General features: G+C 39.6%; 6 protein-coding genes across 15 annotated transcripts in view; 3 read left to right on the top strand and 3 right to left on the bottom strand.

The window, feature by feature from the left end:
* Nucleotides 1-3: 3 nt before the first annotated feature.
* Nucleotides 4-1,840, top strand: LOC108621369 (cyclin-dependent kinase 20). The gene is made up of 3 exons (XM_089461761.1): nucleotides 4-438; nucleotides 491-1,026; nucleotides 1,085-1,840. The coding sequence occupies exons 1-3, from the start codon at nucleotides 238-240 to the stop codon at nucleotides 1,299-1,301; spliced, it is 954 nt and encodes a 317-aa protein (XP_089317887.1). The 5' UTR covers nucleotides 4-237; the 3' UTR covers nucleotides 1,302-1,840.
* Nucleotides 1,245-1,866, bottom strand: Polr1H (RNA polymerase I subunit RpI12). Its single transcript, XM_018018645.2, has 3 exons — nucleotides 1,727-1,866; nucleotides 1,442-1,664; nucleotides 1,245-1,379 (listed from the first exon to the last, which is right to left on the bottom strand). Exons 1-3 carry the CDS (start codon nucleotides 1,842-1,844, stop codon nucleotides 1,355-1,357), a joined length of 366 nt encoding a protein of 121 aa, XP_017874134.1. The 5' UTR covers nucleotides 1,845-1,866; the 3' UTR covers nucleotides 1,245-1,354.
* Nucleotides 1,867-1,994: 128 nt separating this feature from the next.
* Noa36 (zinc finger protein 330 homolog Noa36) lies at nucleotides 1,995-3,245 on the bottom strand. The gene has a single exon (XM_018018642.2). The coding sequence runs from the start codon at nucleotides 3,009-3,011 to the stop codon at nucleotides 2,091-2,093; it is 921 nt and encodes a 306-aa protein (XP_017874131.1). The 5' UTR covers nucleotides 3,012-3,245; the 3' UTR covers nucleotides 1,995-2,090.
* A 73-nt stretch (nucleotides 3,246-3,318) lies between these two features.
* Hrb98DE (Heterogeneous nuclear ribonucleoprotein at 98DE) lies at nucleotides 3,319-8,283 on the top strand. Of its 4 annotated transcripts, none has more exons than XM_018018639.2 (5): nucleotides 3,321-3,500; nucleotides 3,681-4,158; nucleotides 5,082-5,552; nucleotides 5,861-5,951; nucleotides 8,000-8,283. In XM_018018639.2, exons 1-4 carry the CDS (start codon nucleotides 3,450-3,452, stop codon nucleotides 5,935-5,937), a joined length of 1,077 nt encoding a protein of 358 aa, XP_017874128.1. In that variant the 5' UTR covers nucleotides 3,321-3,449; the 3' UTR covers nucleotides 5,938-5,951; nucleotides 8,000-8,283. The 4 variants fall into 4 exon arrangements, with proteins under 4 accessions (XP_017874130.1, XP_017874126.1, XP_017874128.1 ...); XM_018018638.2 differs by lacking the exon at nucleotides 8,000-8,283 and adding an exon at nucleotides 6,391-7,709; XM_018018641.2 differs by lacking the exon at nucleotides 5,861-5,951 and having other exon boundaries at nucleotides 3,319-3,500.
* A 155-nt stretch (nucleotides 8,284-8,438) lies between these two features.
* Nucleotides 8,439-10,730, top strand: LOC108621757 (FERRY endosomal RAB5 effector complex subunit 3). The gene is made up of 3 exons (XM_018019248.2): nucleotides 8,439-8,930; nucleotides 8,983-10,306; nucleotides 10,370-10,730. Exons 1-3 carry the CDS (start codon nucleotides 8,759-8,761, stop codon nucleotides 10,488-10,490), a joined length of 1,617 nt encoding a protein of 538 aa, XP_017874737.1. The 5' UTR covers nucleotides 8,439-8,758; the 3' UTR covers nucleotides 10,491-10,730.
* LOC108621753 (uncharacterized) overlaps nucleotides 10,518-13,419 on the bottom strand; it is a 35,007-nt gene continuing 32,105 nt past the window's right edge. For 6 of the 7 annotated variants that reach the window (XM_089461747.1, XM_089461749.1, XM_089461746.1 and 3 more), the window contains 4 exons: nucleotides 13,066-13,370; nucleotides 12,813-12,999; nucleotides 12,497-12,755; nucleotides 10,518-12,427 (listed from right to left, as the gene is read on the bottom strand). In XM_089461747.1, coding sequence (XP_089317873.1) covers nucleotides 12,244-12,427; nucleotides 12,497-12,755; nucleotides 12,813-12,999; nucleotides 13,066-13,370 — 935 coding nt within the window. In that variant the 3' untranslated portion in view covers nucleotides 10,518-12,243. The remainder of the gene's footprint in view (nucleotides 12,428-12,496; nucleotides 12,756-12,812; nucleotides 13,000-13,065; nucleotides 13,371-13,419) is intronic. The other variant, XM_089461750.1, reaches the window with a different exon arrangement.

Genomic DNA, 13,419 nt, shown 5'->3' with positions numbered 1-13,419 from the left:
TTGACAGCCCACGCTTTGAGTTACAGTTCGCATTCTGAACGAGTTGGGAAAAACTGCGTAAACAACCTGACAACAGGTGGCTAACTGGACGGACTTTTGTTTTGTTAGCGCTATTCGCAGGGTAACGACTGTTTGGTTTACTGTTATGACCGTTGCCAAGGGCTACGAACAACGAATGAATATTAAAAAAAAAAAATATTGTAAAGAAGAGCAGCACTCAATTACCGAATTTAAATCATGGAGGACTATGCACCCAGTCGCTATAAAATGCAGGATAAAATTGGCGAAGGCGTGCACGGTTGCGTGTTCAAGGCCCTCGATTTGCAGCGCAATGTGGAGGTGGCCATCAAAAAGGTGGCATTGAAAAATAAATTCGGCAACATATCCTTGAATACGCTGCGCGAGATTAAGACACTTCAATTGTGCAACTCTGAATATGTAAGCTCTAATCTAATGCCATGCCAGCTCTAAATGTACTAAATGTTTTCAGATACTCAATATAATTGAAATATATCCGGATCTGACGGGTCTTTCGTTGGTGCTGGAGTACATGCCGGACACGCTGTACGGTCGGCTGAAGAGTGAGGTGAATCCGCTGAGTCGCCAGCAGGTGCGAAAGTATTCGTTAATGATGTTCAAGGGTATGGCCTATCTGCACGAGGCGGGCATTATGCACAGGGATATCAAACCAGCTAATTTGCTGATCAGTCAAATGGATGTCCTAAAAATTGCCGACTTTGGCTTGGCACGTCTCTACTTTCCCGACGAGGAGTCGCGCTTGTACTCGCCGCAGGTCTCCACTCGCTGGTATCGAGCACCTGAAATACTCTGGGGCAGTCAGAAGTACGGACCTGCCGTTGATTTATGGGCATGCGGCAATGTGCTGGCCGAAATGCTACGTGGCGTACCGCTCTTTGCAGGCACGACAGATATCGAACAACTGGCCATAATAATACGAACGCTGGGCAGTCCCCGTCTGAACGAATGGCCAGAGTTAACGTCACTGCCCGATTACAGCAAAATTAGGTAAAATAGGGATTTGTTTTGTGCCTCACGTGATCTTAATATCACTGTTGCGATCTAGGTTTCCCAATTCAGTGGGCATACATTGGAACAATTTGTTTCCAAGCTGCACACATGCCGTTGAAATTGATTTGGTATCCAATTTGGTCGTGTACAATCCAAAGAATCGACTTAAAGCCACAGAGGTAAGTCATGATATTATAATGAACGACATCTCAAAATTTTCGTTCCCATCTACATTTATTTTGCAGGCCGTCGAACATAGTTATTTTGATTAATATAAGTTATATGTATTTACACAATTAGTTGACTAACAGCTAAAGTTATGCATTTAGGAGTTCTCTGATTCCTTGTATCTGTAAATAAAAACCGTAGTTAAGCATAGGTGAGTTGTATCTATATGCAACCATTCACTTACTTGCACTTCAGACACGTGAAGAACACAGTTTGACCTTCGTCCGCCGAGCGCAGCTGTAATGTGGCGTAGGACATTTTGTCGTTGCCACATTTGGGGCACTTTCGCTCTACAACAGGACCATCTGCTTCTGTTGCTTCGGACTTTTGGGTTACTTTTTTGGAAATTTTGCTGGGATCGAAGCTGTTGAAGTGTATTGTATATTCGGATGTCTCCCCGATGTAAACTGTGAAATTGACATGATTTGGATTGAAACTTCACATTATTCAGTTTCTATCCGTATCTTACCATCTGGGGAGAACTCTTGTTTACAGTTATAACAAAATACGTTTCCTTTGACTTGTAGCGGTGGCAGGATTGATCCGCAGGACGGACAGAATCCGGGACGATTATTAAAAATTTCCATTTCAAATCAAAACAAGTCTATGTCGCACGTGCAAGTAACCAGTGCTGTGAAATGCGCAATAAACCAATGCATTCTTTATTCATAGCAACCACCTTTTGCGCATATCAGCCAAACTTTTACTAAATTAAATATATAAAAAACCTTAAAAAATAAATTAATGGCTTCTTTTGCCACAACATGATTTATGTAATTCGCATATCGATTTAAAATATATATACATAAATGTATCTATTTATACAATTTGAATTATTTTTCCGCTTTTTTATCAACTTCTGCAGTCTCGTCGGCTTCACTGCCACTTGTCTCCTCATCATCATCTTCGCTTTCGCTTTCATCGTCCTCGCCATCCTCGTCATCTTCATCATCTCCATATGAATAGCCAGCGCTGCTACTGGCACCATAGCCCCCATAGTAGCCACCATAACCCTCCTCGTCATCGCTGCCCATGCCCTGCTGTTGACGGCCAAACTTGTGGGAGCGCGTAGACATGCTCAAATCCTTTGTAACGGACGTTTCGTAGTTGCACTTGGGACAAGGGATAGCCTTGTTCTTTTCATACTTGAAGCCCTTGCGACGTACATGATCCTCGCAGTAGCAAGTCTTGCAGCGCAAACACGAATATTGACCGAGACGATTGCATGATTGACACTTGTAGTTCTCTGACTCCAGCACCTGACATGAGGCCTGGTGCTCGAACTGGTCATCTTCGCAAAGAAAGCCATTGCAGAACGAGCACTTGAAGATACGTCCACCATGTTCCCAGACGCCACGCTCACATTCTAAGCACACAGCGTTCTGCAGTGGACAGGTGCATGCGTGCGTGGTTAAGCATTTGCGTCCGTGACACACCCAGGCCTCACAGAAGTCGCAAATTGCACCAACCATGCCAGGGAATCCAGTCGTATAAACACCAGGATGCTTGACCACACAGTCTCCAGTTTTTAACATGCACTTTATTTTGCCACATTGTGCACAAATGGGCAATCGTTGCACGCTCTGGCAGAAGTAGCAAAAAGCACGAGACTTCTGCTTTTTCTCACACTTATCGCAGTCCATTGGCGCATTGCACGGTAGATCGGCGAGAGGAATCTCTCGTCCCCTAATCTCTTTTAAACGTAACTTTTGCTTTTCAGCTTTTTTTCGCTGGCCGGTTTTCTTCTTCGGCATCCTAACTTTGTATCGAACTCAAAAAAAAAAGGGAAACGATAAGAACTAGTGAACTTGTTAAGGTATGTATGGTGGTCGGATGAATTTGGTGAAGCACGTAAAATTGTATTGTTACATTACGAAACATCAAAAAATATATATATTCATTATTGTTATTATTCACACCTATTGCATGAAATATAGCATATAATATTATTTTCTCTCTTAATTTTCTTATGGAATCACATAAATTGCGAACAGCATACTATTTCTATAAAAGAGGCCTTACACAACACTGCTTTTAAAGTATATTGACATTTGTGAAACTTGGCCACACAGTCTAGCATTACATTTCAATTTTCAGTTTTCAACGCAAGCGAGTGGAGCGTTTGTGCTGTGTCGTTTTTTGAATTTAAAAGAAAACTATATATACATATATATTGTGAAAAAATATATAAAATGGGCGGCCATAACGATCAGAATGGAAATTCAAACGGACAGCATGATGATGTAAGTACGCAAACATTTTTAAAATATCTAAATTTGTATGCATGCAATGGGTACATACATACGCGTGTCTCGTTGACCGCCATTTTGAAATTTTTCGCATGTGCGTCAGCGGGGTAGAGGTTATGTATGTATGGCTTGATGAAAAAATCGATATGAAACTTGAATTTTATTTTTATTTAGGACTCTATTTCTGAGCCAGAGCATATGCGCAAATTGTTTATTGGTGGTCTCGATTACCGTACTACCGATGATAATTTAAAAGCTCACTTTGAAAAATGGGGACAAATTGTCGATGTGGTCGTAATGAAGGATCCACGTACGAAGCGCTCACGCGGTTTCGGCTTCATTACATACTCGCATTCAAGCATGGTAGATGAAGCCCAGAAGGCTCGTCCTCACAAGATCGACGGACGTGTCGTCGAGCCCAAGCGTGCTGTTCCACGCCAAGACATTGACTCGCCAAATGCAGGCGCAACGGTTAAGAAGCTGTTCGTGGGCGCTTTGAAGGACGATCATGACGAGCAGAGCCTACGTGAATATTTCCAGCACTACGGCAACATTGTTGATATCAACATTGTCATGGACAAAGAGACCGGCAAAAAACGTGGTTTTGCCTTTGTCGAATTCGATGATTACGATCCCGTGGACAAAGTTGTGTGTAAGTAAAGAAGAATAGTTTTTATTTCAATATATTAACAGTCCCAGCTCCGCATAGCAATGTTTGATGTGTCTGTGCGGCGTTCATTGACTGTAATAGAAATTTCGCACGTATTATATCTTTGTTGCTTAGGCACTCAGAATGCCTAACTGATGAAAACGTATGTGCCACAATTGGTCGATAAAACAACACAGCACTGACAAATTGACAAGCTTGATCGTCGCTTGTACTGTTTTTCCTTGTGAATGCTGTGAGAGTAATAAAAGCGTCGGCTAAGCTATGTTATGCGAATCTATTAAAATACTAGTTCTGTGTAACACGCAGCCTCGTTACATGAAATCTGTTTTAACTAAAAAGACCACATCAGCACACTGGAACTCTACAGAATATTCAAACTTCCACAGTTTACTTTGCTTTATCTTATCTAGCCAAAACGAAATTCCATAAAAAATTCCATAAAAAATAATTCACAGTCCCAGCTCCGCATAGCAATGTTTGATGTGTCTGTGCGGCGTTCATTGACTGTAAGAGAAAACTGACACATATTATATCTTTGTTGCTTAGGCACCAAGAATGCCTAACTGATGAAAACGTATGTGCGACAATTGGTCGATGAAACAACACAGTACTGACAAATTGACAAGCTTGATCTTCGCTTGTACGGTTTTTCCTTGTGAATGCTGTGAGAGTAATAAAAGCGTCGGCTAAGCTATGTTATGCGAATTCACTAACATCCTAGTTCAGCGTAACACGCAGCCTCGTTACAATCTTCTTTTAAGTTTAACTTTATTTCCCGTTTTATTAAAAATCTAGCTGTTATAAAAGCAAATATCAACAAGTCTGTTTTTACTCTTCTTAGTATCAACTTTTAGTACGTTTAGTTCACAATTAAACACATCTTCCTTGATTTTATTTATTTTCAGTGCAAAAACAGCATCAGCTCAATGGCAAAATGGTGGACGTGAAGAAGGCTTTGCCGAAGCAAAATGAAATGGGAGGCGGTGGTGGTGGTGGTCGTGGCCAGGGTGGTCGTGGTGGTGGCAATAGGGGTGGAAACATGGGCGGCAATATGGGTGGTGGTGGCAACTTCGGCAACCAAAACGGAAACTGGGGTAATCGCGGCGGTAATAACGACAATTGGGGCAACAACAATTTTGGCGGCGGCTACGGAGGTGGTAATAATTGCTGGGGAAATAACGGACCGTGGGATAACAATTGGGGCAACAATGGTGGCAACTTTGGCGGCGGCGGTGGTAACGGCAACTGGGGTAACAATGGCGGCAATGATTTTGGAAATTATCAACAGGGCTATAGCGGTGGCCCCCAGCGTGGTGGCAACTTTGGCAACAACCGCATGCAGCCCTACCAAAGCGGCAACTTTGGCAACAAAGCAGGTAAGCATCATTCGAAAACACCTCACACCGATCTACATTACAATTATATTTGAAAACTGAGTATTAGAAATGTAGATAATAACAGTGTAGAATTCGAATTGTGGGAACGTTCATAGAGCTTAGCTCTTTAGGCTTAACCACAAAAGATGAAATATGCATGCAGAGACTTCGATTTATGTTGTGTTAGGCATTTGTAATCTATCAATCAGCAGACACGTTATAGTGCAGTTTATAGTGATATTTAGAGATTAAGGTTAGTTTTGAAACACTTTCTAAAAGTGCATATGGGTTCTTTTTGTGTTTTTAAGGCGGTGGCAATCAAGGCAATTATGGTGGCAACAATCAGGGCTTCAATAACGGTGGAGGCAACAACCGCAGATATTGAGGCGCCCAGACGAGGTGAGCATAGCTATAAAATTAGTTAAGGACCTAACAAGTACAATTTTGAAAAGCAACCTACCAACTTATCCACCCATTATATTTATATATATGTATTTATATATACCATGTATATTTATATATACATATGTAAATATAAATATATTTTTTACTTGATTTAACAAACGATTTGGTTAGGTTTCTTGTGTTCTTTATATATACACATTTTAAAATATAGACATCTTATTTTATTGGCATTTCCTAGTAGATTCTAACCAGCAAATAAGAGAAAAATATTTAAGCTTGAAAACATTTTCTTTTAAAAACTCTTGAACTTTGAAATCTAATATTTTTAAGTAATTATTTCTGTAAACGTATTTAGAAAAAAACTTTAAGTAATGTTGGAATGCTTAACACCAATTGATTTAAATAACGTTTCTCATTTATCGACATTTTATAGGTGGTAAATTAGCAGTGGCTCAGTTTATGCCCAAAAGTCAAAGTCAAGTAAACGATACGCAATTCAATGATATGAGCAACAACTCATATACCTAAGAAGTTTTCCGAGAACAACCATACCAAAAGCATGACAGAAGATAAATATCAGGAACAGTGCAGTGCAGTCGTGTGAGATTGGTTCAGTCAAAGTCAGTACAAGTACAGAGCAGATCAGTCTGTGAATGTGTGTGTGTGTATATGTGTGTGGTGCGTTTTATTCAGAGAGCAGTTGCAACAACAGCAGCAGCAGCAGCAGCAGCAGAGTTTTAACAGAACTTACAAATACAGTGAAGACAGTGAAGAGAAGAGAAGTAAGCAGCAGCGGCAGCAGCGAACCCTCACACATACGCATCCAGCAGAGTACACGTACACAGCAGCTGGCCAGGATTCAATAAGAGTAATTTGCACAGTTACAATACGATATACGATAATTGATTCAACCTACTCACACTCGTCAAAACCTACCTACCTATTCAATATTCAAAATAGCATAATATTTATATTTCAACATTTTGTAGCCAACCTAAAATTAATGCAAAAGGATCATTGTAAACTAGAAACGTCACAACATTTAAGTTGTGCAGCTAAAGAAAAAGCTTAACATAAACAATTCAAAGATGATTATGTATCCTTGTAGCCACATCTGTTTATCAAGAATCCTTCAGTTAACAGCAAAATAACTTAGTATATACAAACGCAAAAAAAAGGAATAAAAAACAAACTTCAGGGCGCAACCGATGCTTAATTTTACATTCAAGCGAAGCCCCCAATGGCTGAATGGTTGCCGCCCAAAATTTCTGATAATCAGTGCAAAAATCTACACAAATCTATATTTAAAAAACAAATGTATTAATACTTTTCTCTAGGCTTAAGTTCCCATAATTTTAAAAACGTGTAGGGCGTGCGCTCACTTTTTCAAGAGCCGCGTGCTGCCTTAGCATTAAATAATATATTTACAAATATATACATATATCATAGCGAGGAGGATCTACTTGTGCTAGTTTTTTGTAAGTGACTATGACGACATTGAACTAAATTATCTCCAAATGTTTAGTTTTAACCAAATGAACAACAATTAATTGTAATCGAAACCTTGTAGCAGTTTGTATGCAGTTTCTCAGAGGTCAGCGCAATTAAGGATTTTTAATATGTTAACAAAATTTACACTAAATGTAGCAAAGAAAGATATAAAATACAGCAATGAATTTATGTAAAATTGACAAACAAAAACGAAAAAAGAAAAAATACCAAAAACCAAATTAAACCCGTTGTTTAGTTCAAGCCTAGTCTTGATATTTATTCGTATATAGCTTCAATCTTGTATTCAGGACAGGTAAAAAGCAAGGCGCAGCAGCAAAGCAAGCACAAAACAGGTGCCAGATTGCATTCCACTGTAAGTTAAAAGAGGCAAGTAAGCGGGTAGAGTCAGTATGCCAATACGATAGTAATTGTTGTGGGCGGGCACTTTTTATTCATTTATTATTTCTATATTTATTTTCATTTGGATTGCACACTCGGTATATAACTTATGAATACCATTTAAAATTGTATATTATAATTTTTGTTCCAAGTTGGCTGAAAAGTAATGCAAAGCGCTGAAATGACGGTCGCCAAGCTAACAGCCTCAGCCACAGAACGGACAATCAACCCATACACTTGCAATTGTATCGGCGGTGCTGAACTCTTGCGGCAACTCTCGGATGGTCGATCGACTTGGGTAAGTTGTTGAACGATTCAACAGAAGTGTAATTTTCAGGTATTCACTATAGCGGATGGAACCCGTATCGGCTTTTGTAAATAATAATAATTTGAATTAATTTCTATTCTCAATAAACAATAAAAATTAAAAATAAAATGCGTTTGTTTTCTTTTATAACGAAATTGTTGACCGGCATATTTCTTTGGATTCAGTGTGTACACACTAGTTAATTTACTGTCAGCTGTTTTCATTAACATTTTACTATCGTATGTTAAGCCGATAGCTATTGGATATGTGCGGCGGACTTAGATATGAAGCTGCAATTAATAATCTGGTGTATAGGTGGGTATACCTATATAATTTTTATTTTTAATTATTGGGCAGGTACTATGTTTGGTGATTTGTCCCGGAAGGCATGACAGGTGGGCGTGATGGAAATCACGATAAGAAATATCGAGTCATTTAACAGTGATACATCTCTAATTGCACCATATTAACCGTGATTGCTAGCTGTGTGAGTGCTTGTAAATTAACTAGGAGATTCTAAAGCTTTAAAAATAAAAAGCCGATCACAGCGTTAGCCAAGCAAGTTATTCAGAGTCGTTTGGGTGTGGTGCAAGAATAGTTTAGAATGGAGACCACTATCGTCCAATTTGTGTACAGCTACAAGGACTATGCGGGTAAAGATTGTGTTGCCAAGCTGGATATTACATTTCCTTTTGAGGATGAAAGCATTGATGAATTGGTTACACAGCTTTTAGCCCAAATGGATCCAATGATGCGATATTTAGATGAAGACATAAGTAAGATACATTGTAAAATGAAACAAAATTTTATTTGACACTCCCCCAAAAGATTTACAGAAAGAACTGCAGATGTTTATTGACCAAGAACATCAAAAATTCTTTGACGACTACTCTGAGAAGTTAATTAATCAAGCGGCCAATGAAGAGCTGGACTTAGAGGCTATTGTGCGAAATACAGAACGTCTGTATAAGGAGGAACTGCTACAATTCGCAGATCGCGTTGGTCCAAGCGATGAGGACATATTTGCGCAAAGCTTCCATCGCCTGGTGCACTCCTCTTCATTGGAGGATATTCTTAAGCGCGAACGAGGCTATGCAAAGGTCATAGCCGACATGACCGATCATATGGATTCTGAAGTGGAAACGTTAAAGGACTCCCAGCAACAGGAGATGGATAGCCAAATCAATCAGCTCGACATAACTACAACATCGGAGGACATTAACAATCTGCTGGCTCAGCAATATACCACTCACAACTTTGTACGGAAACGCTATGAGTCCGAGCTAGAAGCCATGATGGGTCATCAGAAAAACGAGTACCGGGATTGGATCACCAGTCAAGTTAGTCAAATGTTTCAGGTATCGCCGGTATCCACTCCCTTGGGCAATCGCTCCTCCATGTTTGTCTCGCAGCATCCATCGATGGAGGAGAGCTTTACTATACACTTAGGCTCTCAGCTAAAGCATATGCACAATATCCGAATACTTAGCGCTAATGTGACGGACCTGTGCAGTCCTCTGCATGTGGATGAAAATTTGAATGGTCTCAACATGGCTTTGGGTCTTTACTCGAGCTCATTGTGTGGCGTCGTAGTGCTGACTCCTTCAATACAGGCACAGGCCAATAAGAGCATAATAAAAAATGCTAACAGATCAACGGAATTTCATTTTGATCAAATGGATGTGCAGCTGGAAAAGATCGAGAAACAGATCCGCGCTCTTAACACCAGTGACACTAGCAATACGCCCAGCAATGGCAGTGGCAGTGGTAGTGGGAGTGGTAACAGCACTGAAGGTAGTGCCGCCTCCTCGCCTATTAAGCAGCATGCGGCCAAGCTAAAGACGGGCGATTTTTATATAACCAAACATTCGAATCTCTCCCAATCACATGTCATATTTCACTTGATCTCGGATGAGCCCATCAATAGCCCCAGTGAAATAAATTCACGTCATCCTGTCATACTTGGCTTGCGGAACATTCTTAAGACGGCAAGCCGTCATGACATAACCACGTTAACCATTCCAGCTCTGCTGCGCCACGAGATGAGCGAGGATATGACCGTTCCGTGGTGCATCCGAAGAGCAGAGCTCGTATTCAAATGCGCCAAGGGTTTTATGATTGAGTCTGCCTCTTGGGGAGGTGCGGAGTTGAGGTGAGTTTTGTCAATTCTATAAACCTATACGATTAGAAATATCAAATCATGTCTCTCATTCAGCACCTTGCAATTGTTGCTGCCCCACGATATATCCGAGGAACTGTTCACTACATTAGCTGGAATGGTGCCAAATGTATTTCGTGTCGCGAATCCAAAGATACTCGTTGATAATAACAAATAGTTTTTCATAAACACATTCCAGGTGAAATATTTGAAGACTTTTAATTTATTTATATATGAATATACACTTTATTCAGTTTCGTATAATTTATATTTAAATATGTATATGCTTCGTTTCATGTGATTTCGCGCAAATTGTTATTTAAATTAAAAACACACTCAGAATTTCTGTAAAGGTTCCTGTATCCAATTTCATCAATATAATAATTTAACTTCAATGCAAACGTTTTGCAAACTACAACTCTACTTTTGTATAAATACATTTATATTGTTTAGGTAATCTTATGTGTGTGTGTGTGTATATATTGTGTATTTATTTATGTATAGTCCTTCCGAATTTAAATGTTTATCTTTGGTTTCATTAGACCCCGGCATGCTATTTGTGTTTACTTTTGTATGTGTGGGTTGTTCGGTTATCTATGTTTAATTTGAATCTTTGAATAACTCTGCTGGTTGTTAACTTGTAAATATGTCGTCAAATAAATATATGTATACATTATATATATATACTTTAATGTATATAACAATAAATTACGTTATAATGTTTCTGTTTAATCAACAGTTCGCTGTTTATATACTTTTTTTGGATTTTGCCAAGTACGTTGTATAGTTGTCTGTGTCTGCGTATGTTTTGCTGCTTTGCAGTGAGAGATAGAGTTTCGGAAAATATTCCATCTGAAACTTGGTTAATATATCAGTGTATTAAGTCTACAGGTCTTATAGGTTTCTGTTATTAATATATGAGTACGTGTATGTGTGTGTGTGTGTTTTTTTTTTAATAAGTACAGGAACGGGTCACATTTTTTGTGTTTTTGGGACGATAAAATACAACTTGTGTTTGAAGAAACATGCCATAGAAAAGGTGGTAAGCTTAAAAAATGATTATAAAATTGACATAATAGCATTATTATACGATCATTAGTAGCTCAGTTGCATATGCCACAATTGTTTTAATGCTAGTTATAAATTAAATTATATTATTTTGCCATATTTCGAATATCGTTTAGGTTTATATATTATGGCGTTCACATTTTGCCTGGTCGCACGACCAATAAAAATCTAAATTATAAATATTTTGTTTTTTTCGGCATAGCATATCCCATTGACATTTAAACGAATTTGCTTTTATAATAAGAAACGGTTGTATACTTGTGTGTATTTGATTGTTACTTTCTCTCTTTCATTTCTTCTCTTTTGTTTTTCTTTTGTAATACCTTTGCAGAAAATATAAAATTGATATAGAAATCTATAAAATATTCGAGCAGATAGCAAAGATCTCATCTAGTAATATTTATTTCTCTATATCACGACGATACTTAGAGTGATTTGAGATCGGTTCTGTGTTTTACAAACGGACATTTTCAATGATCTATAACAGGGTTGTGCATCTGCAAGGGTATTTAATCTTCGGCATGCCAAAGTTCAAAGTAATTGTATTTAATATGTTTAATTTAGATGCTACTTTTTAGGAGTTGTCTACGATAGCGTGCCAAAATGTTGGGAAATACTTTATAATCGTTGATGAATCTACACAGCTTAATACTTTGCGCGTGCCTTAAACTACAATCTTGCAATAGGTCTAGGCGTATTTATAATTATCGAAATAAGAATACATAATACGTGTGTATACTAAAATTGAAACTATCACAAAAAAACAAATACTTTTTTATATAAAGTATAAACTCAATGAAGTCAAGAACGGGCTACTGTCTAATTGAGTATGCAAGTGTATGTCTATGTCGGCGCAACTGGGTTTACATTTGACTCTCCTTGCGCCATTGAAAGGTTCCCGACTTGACACCAATGCTGGACGAGCCCTGGTTGCTGCTGGAGGAGAGCATGTTATTGGTGCGCCTGATGAGTTGGGCAGCCGAATCGAAGCGACTGCGAATGAGTCGCATTGCTGGATTGCTTGAGACGCCGCTGCGCTTGCTCTTGCTGTTTAATGAGAAATATGAAACAATTAGAACAAGACCTTAGGCAAAGTTATCTGCAGTAAGAGCTCACCTCGATGAGCTGGCCTGATTCTCCTTGAGGTTGCCCAAGATTATGCGCATATGAGTATCCCGGGCAAAATGATTATCGGGCAAGCCGGGCTTCGAGCTGCCACCACTGGGACCAGCACGATCATCATCCACAAAGGCATTCAATGCTGGCAGCTGGCCTGGTGAGCTCAGCTCGCTACTGGGCGAATGTGGAGGCGTGGCATACAAAGGTGACATGCATTCCATGTCATACAGATCTGCTTCGTTTGTCATGTTGCTTGCTGTAAAGTGTGAACAATAATTAGTTGCACTTATTATGAAATTGAATAATAGCTTACCCAGCTGATGCTCGTTGAGATCAGGTAGCACCTGGGAGTGGCGCTGATGCGCGCCTGCAACACCATTCATGTTCGATTTGTGAGCCGCTGCGCCAGAGCTTGAGGCATGCTTTGAGTTGACCATCAGATTGCGAGAGCTGAGTTTGCTTTGTCGCTGCAATTGCTGAGTGAAGGTGAGCGGCGCCTGCTACAAATATGAAAATATATAAAGTAAGAAATTTTAATTTCTTTGATGTATAATAGTGAAACTCACATCGTTGCTGCTGCCCGTGGATTGACTAGAGATGACGCTCTTGCGCTTATGCAAGCTGCTCGTATCCGATTGCATTGTATTCTGATAGAAGTTGTTCGAGCTGTGCGTGGAACTGGAGGCATTCAGAGCCTGCAAGTTGCTGCCATTGTGCACCGTTGCAGTGGTGGCCGCCGAGCAAACCGAGGAAGCTGATGCATGTGCTGGGTACGGAGCTAGGTTTTGGTGCAAGGGCAGCGCCGGCGGCTGGTCCGGAGAGCGCAGCATGCTGGCATGGAATTTTGCTTCATTGGGATTACTAGCTTCATCTAAATGGAGGATAAGGGATTTAGTAACAAAGCAATATACTTCTACGTC

The sequence above is a fragment of the Drosophila arizonae genome, chromosome 2 (genome assembly GCF_054131065.1).
Source record: "Drosophila arizonae isolate 15081-1271.41 chromosome 2, UAZ_ARI_1.0, whole genome shotgun sequence".
NCBI classification, from domain to species: Eukaryota; Metazoa; Arthropoda; class Insecta; order Diptera; family Drosophilidae; genus Drosophila; species Drosophila arizonae.
Note: the sequence above shows the minus strand (reverse complement) of the source record. Positions and strands in the feature narration are given on the sequence as shown.

Excerpts from the sequence above, each read along its gene's own strand:
- LOC108621369 (XM_089461761.1), top strand. The coding sequence starts at position 238 with ATGGAGGACTATGCACCCAGTCGCTATAAAATGCAGGATAAAATTGGC. Across the intron at positions 439-490 it reads AATTGTGCAACTCTGAATAT|ATACTCAATATAATTGAAAT; the intron begins GTAAGCTCTAAT and ends AAATGTTTTCAG. Across the intron at positions 1,027-1,084 it reads CCCGATTACAGCAAAATTAG|GTTTCCCAATTCAGTGGGCA; the intron begins GTAAAATAGGGA and ends GTTGCGATCTAG.
- Polr1H (XM_018018645.2), bottom strand. The coding sequence starts at position 1,844 with ATGGAAATTTTTAATAATCGTCCCGGATTCTGTCCGTCCTGCGGATCA. Across the intron at positions 1,665-1,726 it reads ACAAGAGTTCTCCCCAGATG|TTTACATCGGGGAGACATCC; the intron begins GTAAGATACGGA and ends TCAATTTCACAG. Across the intron at positions 1,380-1,441 it reads TTCACGTGTCTGAAGTGCAA|ATACAAGGAATCAGAGAACT; the intron begins GTAAGTGAATGG and ends TTTTATTTACAG.
- Noa36 (XM_018018642.2), bottom strand. The coding sequence starts at position 3,011 with ATGCCGAAGAAGAAAACCGGCCAGCGAAAAAAAGCTGAAAAGCAAAAG.
- Hrb98DE (XM_018018637.2), top strand. The coding sequence starts at position 3,450 with ATGGGCGGCCATAACGATCAGAATGGAAATTCAAACGGACAGCATGAT. Across the intron at positions 4,159-5,081 it reads TCCCGTGGACAAAGTTGTGT|TGCAAAAACAGCATCAGCTC; the intron begins GTAAGTAAAGAA and ends ATTTATTTTCAG. Across the intron at positions 5,553-6,390 it reads CAACTTTGGCAACAAAGCAG|GTGGTAAATTAGCAGTGGCT; the intron begins GTAAGCATCATT and ends GACATTTTATAG.
- LOC108621757 (XM_018019248.2), top strand. The coding sequence starts at position 8,759 with ATGGAGACCACTATCGTCCAATTTGTGTACAGCTACAAGGACTATGCG. Across the intron at positions 8,931-8,982 it reads ATATTTAGATGAAGACATAA|ATTTACAGAAAGAACTGCAG; the intron begins GTAAGATACATT and ends CTCCCCCAAAAG. Across the intron at positions 10,307-10,369 it reads TGGGGAGGTGCGGAGTTGAG|CACCTTGCAATTGTTGCTGC; the intron begins GTGAGTTTTGTC and ends TCTCTCATTCAG.